Source organism: Phascolarctos cinereus, unplaced genomic scaffold (assembly GCF_003287225.1).
Source record: "Phascolarctos cinereus isolate Bilbo 61053 unplaced genomic scaffold, phaCin_HiC Scaffold_5;HRSCAF=322, whole genome shotgun sequence".
In the NCBI taxonomy this organism is placed as follows: Eukaryota; Metazoa; Chordata; class Mammalia; order Diprotodontia; family Phascolarctidae; genus Phascolarctos; species Phascolarctos cinereus.
This window is the reverse complement of record NW_027555958.1, coordinates 375,922,310-375,937,803: the sequence shown is the minus strand read 5'-3', so window position 1 is coordinate 375,937,803 and position 15,494 is coordinate 375,922,310. Positions and strand designations below refer to the sequence as shown.

Here is a 15,494-nt window from a genome sequence, read left to right as displayed (position 1 = left end):
TCCTAACAATTACGACTTGCCCATGGTAGAATCCACTCTCTGGGGAGGTAATAGTCTCCCTCTTACTAGAAGTCTGCAAGCACAACCTGCCCGTCCAGTCGATGAGGATGGAGAAGAGAGTCTCGGTACTAATGATGCCAGCAGTAATAACCGCAGCATTTACGTAGCACTTGACGGTTTGCGAAGTGATTTACGAGCTTTATCTCATCAGATCCATTGGACCTGTGAGTCTTGTTCAAGTGTGGATTGCATTAGGTAGCCCACTGGGTGCCTTCCTGCTCTGAGAGGCATTGATTGCAGACTAATGATGAGCTGACATTTATGTAACACTTGAAGATTTGCAAAGCGCTATACAAATATCTTTTCATTTGCTCCTCACAACATAGGTAAGATAGGTGTTATTATTATCCCCATTTTACAAATGAGGAAACTGAGGCTGAGGAGATGTGATTTGTCTAGGATGCAACTAATGTTTGAGACATGATTTGAACTCAGGGCTTCCTGACTCCAGTGCCCTATCCACTGCACCACCTAGCTGTCTTATTGGGAGACTTTGAATGCCAAGCTAAGGAATTTAGATTTTATCTTGTAGGCCTTAGAAAGTTATTATAGACTTTTGAATAAGAGAGTAACATTTTTAGAAAGCCTGAAGTGGTAACAGTGCAGACTGAAGCATGGAACTAAAGGTAGAAAGACCGATTAATAAACTAATGGCATGGATGTGTAAGGGGCTGTAGTAAGTTGATGGCAATAGTTATCGATTACAGTCAACACACACTTATCAGGCTCCTGTTACACCCGCAACACCATGCTAAGTCCGGAAGTACAAAGATAAAAACAACATACAGTCAAGCAAGGGGAAGAGGGTAAGACAACTACACAAATAATTCTTAAATCAAGTTAAGTGACACAGATAGAGGAAATATAATAAGCACATAAGAAAAGCCTGAAAAGGCGTGGCGAACAATCGAAAGGAAAGGCCTTGCAGAAAGCAAATAATTATTTACATCCCTTTAGTGCTTAAAGGTGTTCTCTCAACCCTGTAAGGTCGATATAGGTAGTACAAAAAAAAGCATTGGTGTCTCTCCCTGTATTTTACAAATGAGGGGCCTGCAGTTCAGTGAGTTACAGTGACCTCCCCAAGGCCACACGTGAATAAGTGTCATGCAGGAACTCGGCCCGGATTCCGAACCAGTGTGCCTTCCATGCCTTCACAGCGCATGTGGAAATGTCAGGGGAGACCATCTGAGGTCTGGAGGGCACGATGGTAGGGAACAAGCAAGCGGAGGTCGGGGAGTGATGAGTGGTCCAGTTTAGATGACAAGGAGTGGACATAAAGGAGGGGAGTTGTATGCAACAGATTTGGAAAGGTAGGCTTGATTCAGGTTGTGGGAGGCCTTGAATGCCAAGCTAAAGAGTTTGCATTTTATTCAGCAAGTAATGGGGGAATCATTGAAAGTTCTTGAGCAGTGATATGGTCAGGCCTGTGCTTTCAGAAGATTTAGATGACAGTGGAAAGAATGGGTTGAAGAGGAAGAGTCCTTTGGCTAAGAGACCACTTAGGTGGTCATGAAAATTGCAATTACAAAGGCAGTGGTGATGGTGGTAGTAGAAAGGAGGGGGCAGATGCCAGAAATATTGCAGAGGTGGAAAGGCTAGCATCTGGCAGTTGATTGGATGGAGGGAGGAGAGGTCAGTAGGGAGAGAGCGTGGTGCCAGAGACGTCCCAGAGGGAATGAGAAGCATAGCAAATGTTGATGGATAAACCCCTTCCATTCCAGCGTCCCCTTCTTCTCCTGCCCTAAGAAAAGACTTCACTTGCCCCACCCTGTGGGTGACCCAGTTGCTGGCAGGTCTTTAGACCCCTGGCTCCACAGTGACCTTGTAAGGCCGGATCCTCCCTGGCCCAGAGGAGGACAGGCTTTGAGCCCTGGTGGCAGTGGTGCTGCCAGCCTAGGGAGGAGAGCCTGCCAGCACGTACCGCCTAGCAATCAGCCTGCTTTTGTCTGCCTTCCGTTTGTTCTCCTCTCCCAATTGAATTTAATGTCCTTTAATTCTCTGCCTCTAGTTAAGCTCTCAACTGCTGTTCCTGTGCGGCAGCCTTGCACCTGCCGGGGCTCATTGGCACCATCCCAAGGTCCAGCACACTCTCCAATAAGAGCTCCCATTTATCTTCCACTTGATGCGTTGCAACGTGCATTCCACGCGTTATCTCGTCTGAGCCTCGCTGTAGCCCGGGAGGTAGGCAGGGCGCGTAGCCCCATTTTACAGGCAGGGAAACTGAGGCTCGGACAAGTGATGACGTTTGCCTAGGGGCCTATACCCAGTAAGTGGTCCTCTGGCTCTTTCCATCACACCACACTGCCCCGTTGGAGAGAGGTTTGTCAGACACCTAGAAGAGGAGCAGCCGCGCCATGTCCTCCTTCATCCCAAATGGAGGCAGTTCAGAGTGATGTGGAATAGAAGACAGAGGAAGAGGAAAGTTAAGGAAGTGTCAATTTATGCAACAGATTGGCAGTCAAGCAAGTGTTGTCACAGGAGCCTTAAATACATTTCTAGAGGGGTCTGTCTTTGATGCTGGTCCCAGGAGATGGTAGGCTGCTGTTCCTGTCAGTCAGGAAACATTTTAAAGCACCTACTGTGTGCCAGGTACTATTTTAAGCACTAGGGATATAAGAAAGGGCCAGTCTCTGCCCTCAGGGAGCTCACAGTCTAATGGGGAGACACACTAAGCATATAAACAAGCTACAGAAATTGGAAATATTTCCCAAAGGGAAGGTGCTGGAGTTAACATGGGATTGGAAGAGGCTTCCTGTGGAAGGTAGGATTTTACCTGGAACTTGAAGGAAGCCAGGGAAGCCGGTGTAGAGATGAGGAAGAAGAGCATTCCAGACATGGGGTCAAACTAGAGGAATGCCCAGAGCCGAGAGACGGAGTGGCTTGTTTCTGAGATAGCCAGGAGGCTGGGATTGTTGGATCGAAGAGAGGGGGCGGGGAGCAGGGGAGATGTAAAGTGTGAAAAGGACTAGAGAGTTGGGGGGGAGAGGAGGCCAGTTATGAAAGATCAGACAGGGGGTTCTGTATTTGGTCCTGGGGGAGATAGGGAGCCACTGGAATTTGGGTAGGGGGGTGACATGGTCAGACCAGATCTTTAGGAAGAATCACATCCGTGGCTGAGTGCAGGATGGACTGGAGTAAGGAGAGACGTTTGGCAGGCAGGCTGGCCCACCAGCAGGCTGCTGCAGTGGTGCAGGTGTGAGGTGATGGGGGTCTGCACGAGGGAGTTAGCAGGATCAGAAAGAAGAACGGGGTGAATTCAAGATTGTGCAAAGGTGAAATCAGCAGACCTTGGCAATAGATTGACTGTGGTGGGGTGAGAGATAGGGAAGAGTTGAGGATGACGCCTAGGTTGTGAGCCTGGAGGACTGGAAGGATGGCTTTGCCCTCAACGATAACAGAAAAGTTTGGAAGAGGGGAGAGTTTGGGGGGAGGGCTACCAATGAGTTCCATTTTGGACGTGTTTAGCTTAAGATGCGAGACTGGAGGTCAGCAGAAATGTTAGGGCTGGATAGGTACATTTGAGAATCATCAGCATAGAGATAATTATTGTATCCATGCAAGCTGGTTAGGTCACCAAATGAAGTAGTATAGAGAGAGAAGAGAGCTGGTGGGTGACTGAAGCTTTTGGACCTAGGCATCCTGGGCCCAGACCGGATCACTGAAGCCCTCTCTGACCACCACCCCCTTTCCACCCCCAAGCTGTAAGTGAGTTCGTCCTTTCCCCATCTCATCACTTTTGACTAATAACAAATAGGGGCATTGGTTTCATTTATAACTGTAATTTGCAAAGCACTTTATGTGCATTATCTCTTGTGAATCTTACACTAGCCTTATGTAGTAGTTGCTGTGAGTATGAGGCAAATGAGGCAGCCTCCAAGGGCACGAAGGGAAGCTGGGCATGGAAAAGTGTCCATGGTAGCTGAGGGGAGAGGAGAAGTAAAGCGCAGGACAGGACAGAGAGCCGGTAATCTGCTCTGTACTTCAGGACACTTGCCTTGGTCTGACCCGGTCTGCTGGCCCAGGGTTAGAAGTGCTCTACCTCCTAGCTACACTTGGCTCCTTGCTGCTGCCCAGCACTGGGCACCCCCGCCTTTACTTTTGTATATGCCCCATGCCTGGAATGCGTCCTCATCTCGAAGTCTTGGGATCTCACAACTGTCTCTGTTCAAGGCTCGAATCAGCTGTCACCACCAAGAGGCCCTTTCTGATTCTCTCTGTTGTTCCCATCAACCTTCCCAGATTTACTTTATATTCACTTAGTGTAGATGATCTGTATATTTCTCATTTCCCCTAGGAGAATATAAGCTTCTTGAAGGCAGAGGCCATGTCTTATTTATCTTTGTTGCCTCCCCCAGTATGCTTAGCATAACACATTTGCACGTAGTTACAATTACAGTCAGCATATTTTCTGAACCAAAAGCTGAGACGTACTCTAATAAAGACGTTCCTTTTGCAAAGTCTCATTAAAAGTACACTGACTGTCCCAGAAAATCTGGGCTGTATGGTGGCCATATGCATAGCAGGGTCTTAATAAATGTTTAAATGGATGCAAAAATAAGTGTTTCTAGAGTCATCAAATGTTGGAGCTGAAAGGGATCTTGGAGCTCATCTAACCCCCACCCCTACTTTGCAGATGGAGAAGCCAAGACCTAAAAAATGTCAGTCATTTGCTCAAGTTCACAGAGCTCATTAGGGGCAAAGCCAGTACTCAAGACTCAAAAGCCATTGCTTCTTCTACCACTACACCACCCTTCTTCCCCCATACACGATGCTTCTAATTTTTGGTGTGAATATTTGTCTTTGGAACCAGTGTTCACTATAACTGTCAACTCCTTGAGGTTTGGAACTAAGTTTTTCTAAACCATGTACCCCTTCATCACCTTACTCAGTGATCGGGACATGATAGTGTAGATGGTGCCTTGGGAGTCAGGAGGTGAGAGAGTTCATCATATACGTAGTCTGTGTCTAACAGATGGTGTGCTGTATGGTTGACCTTATAAACACTATCACTGTGCATGGCATTATGATGCACAAACGCTGGAGGAAGCAACGGAGGCCCACTCTTCAATGTTGAGTTTTAGTGGCACAACAGAAGTAAATGTAAAGGCCCAGGCCCCAAGAGGCCTCCCAAGACATCTCCATTCTGCATTCCTTGTCCAAGCCAAGGAGAGATCTGCCACATAGCAGTAAACCAGAGTGACCATCTAGGGAATTCAGTCTGGGGATCCTTGGACTGGCAGAGGCTGATAGAGATTGTGGGCTGGTCAGTTGTTTATCCGAAGATGGCAGTGTCCTGAAATGAAAGACTGGTGATATGATTTGGAAAGGTCCTGTCCCAAACTCCATTTGAACTCTTCGCTCATTAAATGACTCAGTTGTTCGTTTAAACATCTCATTTTTACCCAAGAATTTCAGAGCACTCCAGGAAGCATGACATGTTGAACTTGGAACCAGAAATTAGACCTCTTACCTCAGTGCTGTCATTGTTATGACATTGGGGGCCAGGAGGACTGTCCTTTTTCTCCTACTTCAAAACCAGTTCAGAACAGCCCCTTCAAAGCAGCTCCTGTGAATCCCGCTCACTCTCTGGGTCTTCATGTCTTTCCACAGCAGTGTTGTGACCTAGGATACCACGCCAGCCTGAACCGGGCCCTGCGTACTTTCCTGTCAGCCGAGCTTAACCTGGAACAGTCAAAACACGAGGGCCTGGATGCCATTGAAAATGCCGTCGAGAACTTAGACGCCACCAGCGATAAGCAGCGACTGATGGAAATGTACAACAACGTCTTCTGCCCGCCCATGAAGTTTGAGTTCCAGCCCCACATGGGAGACATGGTGAGTCCTGCCCCTGTGCTCCTCCACCCTCCCGCCCAAAGGGCGGCCAACTCCCTGTCTGCATAGCCGACACTGTTGTTGTGGCGTTTGGGGCTTGCCTAACAGATGTTCCTGGCCAGGTTCCCTCTCCCATCAAGTTTCTTTTCTGGGGTTTGAATGGGTGCTCTCCCCCTCACCCCCATCTGCTTAAATAAAACCAAACTATTTGCAGTTTGTTTCCATTACTGTGGGTTAGGAAATAGGAGATTTGGAACAGATGGACTGATTTGGGGGGTGAGATAATGCCGCCCCATGCAGAGTTAGAAGTAGGGAGAGGCGCCTAGGCATCCCTAGTTACATTGCCCTGTCTCCCAACCACATTCATTGCCCAGTTCTCATCCAAGCTCAGAAGCCACCTGTCTGGAGCAGTACATGTTTGGGTGTTGCCTGAGATTTTCTTGTGCCCAATAGCTTCTCTCCAGAGAGGAAGTTCCAGATGCCAGGTATTTCATCCCACCTGTAGCCGCATCAGGAACTTCATTCTTCCATTTTCTAGAGCACAGCTAGACTCCATTACAGACATGTCAGCCACCCTGATCCTTCTTCTCAAAGGATCAAGCTCCATTGGTGGCAGATTTTCCTTCAAGGTTTCTACTTCACTGTAACATCCCAGGAAGAGGAGAATCCCCCCCTGATGTGGCCCGAATAATCAAGGGCCTTGCTAGGTGTCCTGCAGTTTCTGAAGGGCACTACTCTTAGCCTGCTCTCTCCCCTTAGTGGAAGATGAATAGAAACCATGGGAAGAAAAGGGGTCCCTCTGGGCAGATCATCTTCTGTAAAATGAGGCAAAGGATAGTAGAGAGCTGGCTAGAGTCTGATGCAGCTGAGACTAAAGCGCTGGTGGCATTTTAACAGGAGGCGTTGAAGTTGGCAGAGAACCCACCATGACCCTGGCATTCTGGAGAAGCTAGGCCCCCAAATCAGATGCCAGATGTACTCAGAATACTAAGAGGCGATTGGCTCTGTTCTCCATGCCCCCAGTGGCTCCTGGGCCTTTGGATGCCTGACTGGTGACATCAGACAGCTGGAGATTCTCAACCTTGGCCATGGCCTGTTCTGGCCGCCTAGCTTTCTCTATTGTGTCTGTTCCCTCAGGAGCCAGGATGAAGTCAGCCCTTCAGATCTGAGAGCCGGCTAAGGCCAGCCTCTCAGCCGGGGGAGGAGGTCAGGTCAGATGGTGGGATTGAAAGCCAGTGGAGGAGAAGGTTCTTGCCCAGCCCCCTTCCCTTGAAAAGTGTGTCTGTTTCCCCAAGCAAGAGAATGGTCCAGTGGGTGTCTGAACACTCCCACTCTTTGGGAGGGGAGAAGGGCTCCATTGCTATTCACAGGACTCTCTGTGTGGATGGCCGGGCCATGGGAGATGTAGCAGCAGAGCTAGGGGCTGCTTCTCAGGCTCCAGCTCGGCCATGGCAGGTGGGATGAATGCTGGATGCACTTGAGGACGCAGTGACAGAGCCCCTCGTATTCACTGTGCTGGGGCAGCTTCATCTGCCTGATCTGGTAAGAGGGGCCAGGCTTCTTTCTAACTCTCTCACCCAGGCTGTTGAAAAAAAACAGGGTAAAGGATGGCCCTTTGGAAAATCCCAAACTCCCACCAGATTCTACAGCTGCAGAGCCCTCAGTCCAACCTTAAACTATGAACTTTTCTCCATGGTTGAATCAGAGACTGTGTGCATGGTCCGAGTGTCTAAACGTATGCTGGTTGCCGTTGACGTTCCCCAAAGTGGGTTGGTGGGTCTCCTGACATCACTCTTTTCTACTTTCTTTCTGGGTGAAATTATGGGGGCAGGGGAAGGTGGCCATTTGGACCTCCAGAAGGAAGTCTGGATTGGCCGAAGCATTGCTCCTCTAGCGCTGAGCCAGCCTGACAGATTGAGGTGGGCTGGGATGCTCTCCATCCTGGCTAGGCCTTCCATATGTAGAGGAACTGCTGGCTTGAAGTGCTTTCATCTTTGTCCTCCTCTCATAAAAACATTTCATTCTGCAAGTTTTGCAAGCTGGAGTTGGCTTTGGAGTGTCCACACTTAAATTAACTAGTTTTTTTTAATGGGGGCCACAGCTCCCAAACCCTCAAGAAGAAGTGTGGCCTCTCTCTGACCTTCTCTCTGGTGCCACTTCCTCTTGGCAGGCCTCGCAGCTCTGTGCTCAGCAGCCAGTCCAGAGTGAGCTGGTCCAGAGGTGCCAGCAGCTGCAGTCGCGATTATCCACCCTCAAGATTGAGAACGAAGAGGTGAGTTTTCTAACCCCGGAGCCCCGTCCCCTCAGCTTTCCTGTCCTACCTACTTCAGATGCTTTGTCTAGGGATGCTTGGAGGGAGCATGCAGAGGATGTCTTGGGCCCTGGCAGGCATTTCCTTAGCAAACAGAGGCTTGTACTTTCCTCTAGTCCTACATCCTGCCCTTGAACTCCAGGAAGTCACTCTGGCATGGCCAAAGGCTGAGCTCTATTCTAAGCCTCTGAGAAATGTCTTTTCTTTTTTTTCCTCTACACGTTTCATTGAAATGGCACTTGGCAGCTGTGTGAACAATATTGTATCTCTGGAACCACCCCCTCGGGCCTGGCTTTCTCTAGCATTTTCAAACAAACACGGGCCTTTGGCTTTGTCGATTCAGATGTCTCTGCCCTGCCTGGAGGAGGGCTGCTTCTGTGCTTTCAATAATAAGGGGAAGAGGGAAGGGAATGAACATTTATATAGTGCCTGCTTATGTGGCAGGCACTGTTCTAAGCGCTTTTTACAATTATCTCTTTTCATCCTCCCAGCAACCTCAGGAGGAGCGTGCTATTACCGTTATCCCCATTTTATAGTCAAGGAAACTGAGGCAAAGAGATTTTTTTTAATGACTTGCCTTGGGTCACACAGCTATCTAAGGCCAGATTTGAACTTGAGCCTTCTAATAAATTCACAGAAGTGGTTCAGTCAGTCATCCAGCTTCTCAGCTCAAATAGCTTCCCATTTTTCATCTCACTTTGTCTCATTTTTAGGAAGCTCTGGAAGGGGTAATGATGAACCTCCTTATTTTACAAACAGTGAAAAAAAGGTTAAACGGTGAAGCCTAGGCCGAAACCAGATCTCCAGACTTAGTCTGCTGCGTCTTATTCTAGATCAAACAACAGCAACAGCGATAATAATAACAGTAGCTAGTATTTGAATAGCGCTTTAAATTTTGTATCGCACTTTTACATTTCATTTGATCTTCATAAAAACTCGGTCGTGCTATCATTATCCCCATTTTACAGCTGAGGAGACTGAGGCCGAAGGAGGTGGAATGATTTACCCAGGATCACCCAGATATTATGTGTCTGAGGCAGATTTGAATTCAGAACTTCCTGACTCCAAGTCCCACACTCTCATCCTTCTAGTTGCCTCAACTGATCGCGAAGCATTTGTGCAGCACTTCCTTTGGGCCAGCACTGTGTTAGGTGCCAAGGATCCAAAGATGAAACTTCTGAGGATGTAGTAGTGAAGGAGTAACTTCCTTCTAACCCAACTTTACATGTAGAATTGCCACTAGATACCTCCTTCTGGAGTCATACTTCCCTCTGCTTGGGTTGCTTTCTTCCTCTTCCCTTGGCATTTCCCACAAACCCAGGAACTGTGTCAAGTGATTAGCCAGGCCCAGGACGACCGTTTGCAGACCCTCATTCTGTCTGAGCCGCACATTCAGTGTCATATGATAGCATCTAACCCAAGGTGTTGGTGCCTCTAACCCAAGATACTCTCCGATGGCAGTCCAATCCCTTCCCCATGCTTGTGTTTCAGCCTTCTCCCCTCCCCAGTTGCATGCCTTGTTTCATCCCCTGCCTCGCCCTCCCTCTCCTGGCGTAACAGGTGAAGAAGACGATGGAAGCCACCCTGCAGACCATTCAAGACATCGTGACCATTGAGGACTTTGACGTGTCTGACTGCTTCCAGTACAGCAACTCCATGGAGTCTGTCAAGTCTACTGTCTCAGAAACCTTCATGAGCAAACCCAGTATTGCCAAGAGGAGAGCCAACCAGCAGGAGACGGAGCAGTTCTACTTCACGGTAAGGCAGGGGCTTGGGCTCGGGTGTGATGGCAGCACCCCGACTCCTGCTGTTCGAGGCGACAGAAGCCTGGAGTCCGTGTTCTGCTTTTGGCTCCGTTCCCTCTCCAAGACCCTTTGGATGGGTGGCCTCATCCCGTTGGTGATGTCCTCTGCATTTAAAGTCATGAATACTTACCAGCTGGAATATGGTCTAAGAGCTAAAAGAGGAAGGCATTTCCCTTTCAAATATGAAGACACTCATTTTCACAAGCCTTTTAAATAGCCAGCAGGTTTCCATTTAAAAGATTTCCTCTTCATCCACATAGGATTGTAGGGATGGAATAGATCTTGGGAGGTCATCCCATCCATTCCCTAGGCTCTAAGGAGAGTTACATCCAAACCTATCTCAGCCAAATGAAACTCTATCCTGTTTTTAAAATCTGTAACCTCAGGAGAGCCAATGCCAATGGTTTACAACCATTGTTGGGAAATTTTTCTTTGTGTCTACCCTAAATCTTTCATATTACAGTCTAAATGTGTCACACATATCACTCTTTTTTTTGTAGAAAGTATCCAAAATATTTTTGTCTATGTATTTCAGTCTCCTCACAGCCAAAGTGGCTCTTTAAAAATTGTATTAACAGCCCTTTGAAAGCTGTCTGGCTTGCCATTGGCTTTGCTTTTTAATAATTAAGTTATTTTGGTTCTGCCAAATAGAATTTGATGCCTGGACTAAAATTTATTTCCTAATCTTCTGACAACCAAGAAAGGAGAAATTAAGTTTGCAGATGTGAGATGAAATATAACCAGTGAATCTGCATGCTGAGTCTGAATGAAAAGAATTAACTTGTTTTGCAGTCAAGAAACACAGTCTATGCCCAGTAAATTGAATTTCTCCTCCAACTGGAATAATTTGTGTTTAATTCTGCGTTAAATACTGCCCATTCCCCATTAAGAACTAATGATTTGCTTTTTTAAAAAATCCTTTTAAGGAATCTGGGGTTTTTTTGTTTTTTTTTTTTAATTAGTTACCCAGAACCTTTTCCATTTTATGTTAGCTTAGAGTTGAAAAGACAAATGAGTAGGAACTTAATCTATTAATACAATAATGAATCCTGTTAGTTACTTAATAGTTCAGTAATATAAAAACACATAATGATAAAATTTGTTCCCGGGAATTGTGCTGGATGTAGGCATTGTAAACATTGATGTAAGAAGGATTTGGGTGAAACATTAGAATAAAGAAGGGTTTTCACACCCAGGCAACTTTAGAAAGAAGTTGTAGAACCTTTTCTGGAGATTTTGAATAAATCTGGACTGTTATATAGCACTGGTTTAACTGACCTAATGATCTTGAGATGTTTCAGACAGTTTTCATCTCAGATATTCTTTTAAGTCAGAAAAGTTAAATCAGCATCTTCCGAGCATCAGTCAGTCAATCAATCATTCAACATTTATTAAATGCCTACCACATGCCAGGCACTGTGCTAAGCGTTTAGGGATACAGAAAGTGGCAAAAGACAGTCTCTGCTGTCAAGGAGCTTGCAGTCTAAATTAGGGAGATGGGAGAAGACAACATACAAGCAAAGTTATACAAAGCAAACTATATATGGGACAAATAGGAAATGATTAATTGGGGGAGCCGCTGGAATTAAGGGTGGGAGGAAGGCTTCTTGTAGGAGGTGGAATTTTCACTGGAAGCCAGGGAGGTCTGTAATCAAGGAGGAGGGAACATTACAGTTATGTTTGGCAAGGTTACTTTTTAATTTAGACATGAAGCTTTTGTTTATTCAAGTCGATTTTTGTCAGAGTGGTTGATCAGCTTTAGTTGATACTGTTGCCTTTGCCTTTAGAAACAGCTCTGTGTAAAAGGAGTCCAACCTAGGTCATACTAGGGCTGACGAGTGACCACTCAGCCCCTAGCCACTCTCTGACCCTTTGTCAGAGCACAGTGTTGTCCAGCTTTCTTCCCACTCCTCTCCTAAAGAGATGGCTCTTTATTAAAAATGCTACATTGTGAGCAAATTTCCTTGGTCGACAAGAGTCTCACAAGTCTTGACTTGTAATAAATTTAAGAGGGAATTTATCATTTTCATTGACAGGCCCTCAGAATGCTCCAAATAATTCATAAAATGATGACAGGTAAATTGAAATGGACAATCACAAATCTGGGTGGGGGTGTCTAAGCAGTGCCTCTCTCTGGATTAGGGGTATATCAGCATGTCTCCCTGGGACTGCCAGACCACCAAAAGCCAATAGTATGCAGATATGTATTCTGCCTCTGGTCCCTCCAAGGTTATCTAATGCATTTCTCTACTTCCCTCATCTTCCCAAACACATGTGCTAACCTGTTCATGCACATACATACGTGTCAAAGCAGTGGTGGAGGCTCATGTCTGTCAAAAAGCTAGGGAGAGGTCATTTGTCTTGGCATCTACTTTCTGGTGGCTCACCTAGAAACAAATGAGTCCATTAGAAAGGCTCCTTAACTACTGGTGAATGTCATCTGATTGATCTACCCAGATGTCATGGGAATTAGAAACATAGTCCATAAAAGGCGTTTATTTGTAGAGATGTAGAAATAGTCCTTTCAGGAGAATTTCGGGGTTGTAGAGCTAGAACGGGAGCTTAGGGATCATTTGGTCCACTTCCTTCATTTTACAGATGAGACAACCATGGCTGAAGAGAAATGATGTGACTTAGCCCTGTGTTAGGTGATAGGGCCTGAAATAGAACCCGGGTGCACACAGACAAAGGGAGGGTGGAAGGGAAAGCCTAACAGCTAGTTCCCTTCCCAGAACAGACCCATTCTGTACATTGTCTCCAGTGTGAGCCATGTTAGGTTCAAGAGAGACTGACTGCAAAATGAACCCCACACATCTAACCAAGACAGATTACCAGTGTTCACTTTTTTGAAGACCTGGGTTAAAATCCTTCCCCTAACACTTCCTGGCTGTGTGACCCTGGGCAAGTCCCTTAACCTCTCTTTCCTCAACTGTAAAATAATGAGGCTGGTCTTGATGGCTGCTGAGTCCCCTTCGAGCTCCAGTTTTATGGTCCTATGATCCAGTAACAGCGAAGGATATTTCTTCACCCCTTGATTGAACACCATGAGGCAAGTATGAAATTCACTAGCCTTTAGACATGTGTTTACTCCATTCTTTCACTCACACAATTATGAAGTGTGCAAAATAATGTGCTAGGAGCTCAATGAGATAGAACATTTCAGTAACGACCTCGTGGTGCTGCTCGTGGCATGATGCCCAACATGTGGTTGGGGCTTAATAAAGCCTATTGAATTGAGGACACCTATGCACATAATTCCATAGGATTTAATGGCTTCCAGAGGTATAAAACAGTGTACATCCCTTTTACCAGAAAATGATGGGAACAGAACATGTCAGGCAGATCAGTGACTTCCACCTGGCCTAAGTTTGATCTTAGCAGATGATTAAAAAAATGTGTATACAGCGTTTCCTCCAAGTATGGGCATGGGGAACACGCTTTGAATAACTGTGTAGGGCACTGCTCTTCTTGACTCTGAAAGACTGTTTAAATTGACCTCTATTAGCTCCCTGAGATCCTGCAATCAGATAGAGTGAAGGGAATGAGCAGGAGAAGGAAAAGGTGACCAGAGATGATCAGGAAGTGAAGATGCTTCTGTCCCTTCAGCTGAACTAGGAGACCTGCTCCTGTTGGAGGTTTGCTGTTGTATGAATTCCATCTGACAGCTGTTTCCTGCCTGAAGGGGAAAGAAAAAGATAGGCAGAAGGGGGATTTTATTGTGCTTGGATTGTGGTGGGGAAACAGTCACCATAATAATATCTGTGTCTGTGAGTGTGGCTTGGAGAAAAATAACTTGGGTACCTTGGTCTCTTCCTTTGCCTCTCTAGGTGCTTCTGACTTTAGAGTTGTGTACCTTAAGTCCTATGGGGTTTATATCCCCTCTTCAAGTGGGGGGAATCTTTAAAAAATTAACTTTTGAAAAGCATGTGAGTACCTTCTTGATTCATTAAGTAAAGGGCCCCCAGCTTCCATTCCATTTTCTCAAGTCAGTGGACACCAAGGGAGTGTGAAGTTTGATAAAGTGTTAGAGAGTATTTAAAGATGGAACATTTATAGATCCCTGAGCACCCCGGCTTTCCTCATCCATTCCGAGGAATTGAGGTGCCTGTCCTTTGCGCAGATGTGGATCTAACCCAGCTGCAGTTATAGTAATCTATCTGCTTGCCTAAGGCTAGTTGCCCTGCCTGCTGGGTGGGAGCATTTCTCTTCATTCATTTTATTACCAACCTAGCTTCTATTCCGGATGACACACTTGCTAATAGTTAACTGTAATCCTTGCCTAATTGATGCTTTTCAGTTGAGGGAAAGAAAAAAAAATCTTTTCTCTTGCCTTGGAGCCAAGTCTGATGGGGGTAACACTGAGGTAGGGAAATCTTATGTACAGAAGCCTCTCATTTCACCAGCCTGAGGCCTGTGTAATTAAGTAACTTGCCCAGGATTATATAGCAAAGTCAAGACTAGTACCTCAGGGCTCCTATTCCTAATCTAGTACCTTAAAAGGACCTTGATCAAACCATCAACCCTGATTAGTTTTTAATTCACACTGGTTACAAAATTGTTTAGAACACAGTCAAAATGATGCCAAGATCACAGTTCCCATAGTTAGCATCATAGAGGAGAAAAAAAATCCTTTTATATCCTGACTTGTCCTTAGAACTGCTAGCTGTTTCAAATGTATGCATATATGCCATGAGTCACAAGGACGTGGGGGTTGGGGGGAACTGGATGGAGATAGGGTCATTGATCTCAGTGGATTCTGGGAATTTCCTTCTATTTTTGGCCGAGTGACCTCGAAGAAAATGTTTCCCCCTTTCTTCCTTTGTTCTTCCATTCAGGAAGAGGAAAACAACAGATAGCAGTAAGATTTCTCAGGAGCTGGGGAAAATTAATTAGTTAATGTTGGTAAAGAGCTTTGAAGAAAGAAATACCATGAGCTTAAAAGTCACTTATAATGAAAGTCTCAGTGGGGGCTTAGAGATTGGTCTTTGTCATTCTCTGGAAGATGTGAACCTGCTAGAGACAGTGCTGGTCCTGGTTCTCTGACCTCTTTCAGAAATCATCTGGAAATCCATCTATTCCTTTTATGACTTTGACAGCCCCTGCTTATTCAATCTGTTCTGCATTTAAAAAAAAAAATCCAGTGGCACAGCTCCCAGTAAAGACATGATTATTCATCTTATTTCCCATATAGCAGAGAGCTGGTTACATAGAGAAGAGTGTGGAGATTTTAAGTAAAATGGCTGAAAATCATTCATGGAGTAGAATCAGAACCATTTCACTTTTCCGATAACTGGCTCACCCTAACGGAAAGCTGCCCAGCCACCGTTGCCAGCCTATTCCTCTGGTATTAGGGATGCAGGTCATACTTTGACACTCTCTGGATCCTTCAGGATTTAAATGTAATGTCAAAAGGTAATCCATCATCCCTCCTTATCAGATAGTTATTTATTTTAATGGGGTACTGACTGACAGCTGGAGCTAACTAG

At 45.9% G+C, this 15,494-nt stretch overlaps 1 protein-coding gene across 11 annotated transcripts in view; it reads left to right on the top strand.

The window, feature by feature from the left end:
• SRGAP2 (SLIT-ROBO Rho GTPase activating protein 2) overlaps positions 1–15,494 on the top strand; it is a 254,626-nt gene that overhangs the window by 180,508 nt on the left and 58,624 nt on the right. For 10 of the 11 annotated variants that reach the window (XM_021003033.2, XM_021003030.2, XM_021003034.2 and 7 more), the window contains exons 8-10: positions 5,671–5,895; positions 8,063–8,164; positions 9,764–9,961. In XM_021003033.2, the coding sequence (XP_020858692.1) occupies positions 5,671–5,895; positions 8,063–8,164; positions 9,764–9,961 (525 nt within the window). The remainder of the gene's footprint in view (positions 1–5,670; positions 5,896–8,062; positions 8,165–9,763; positions 9,962–15,494) is intronic. The other variant, XM_021003035.2, reaches the window with a different exon arrangement.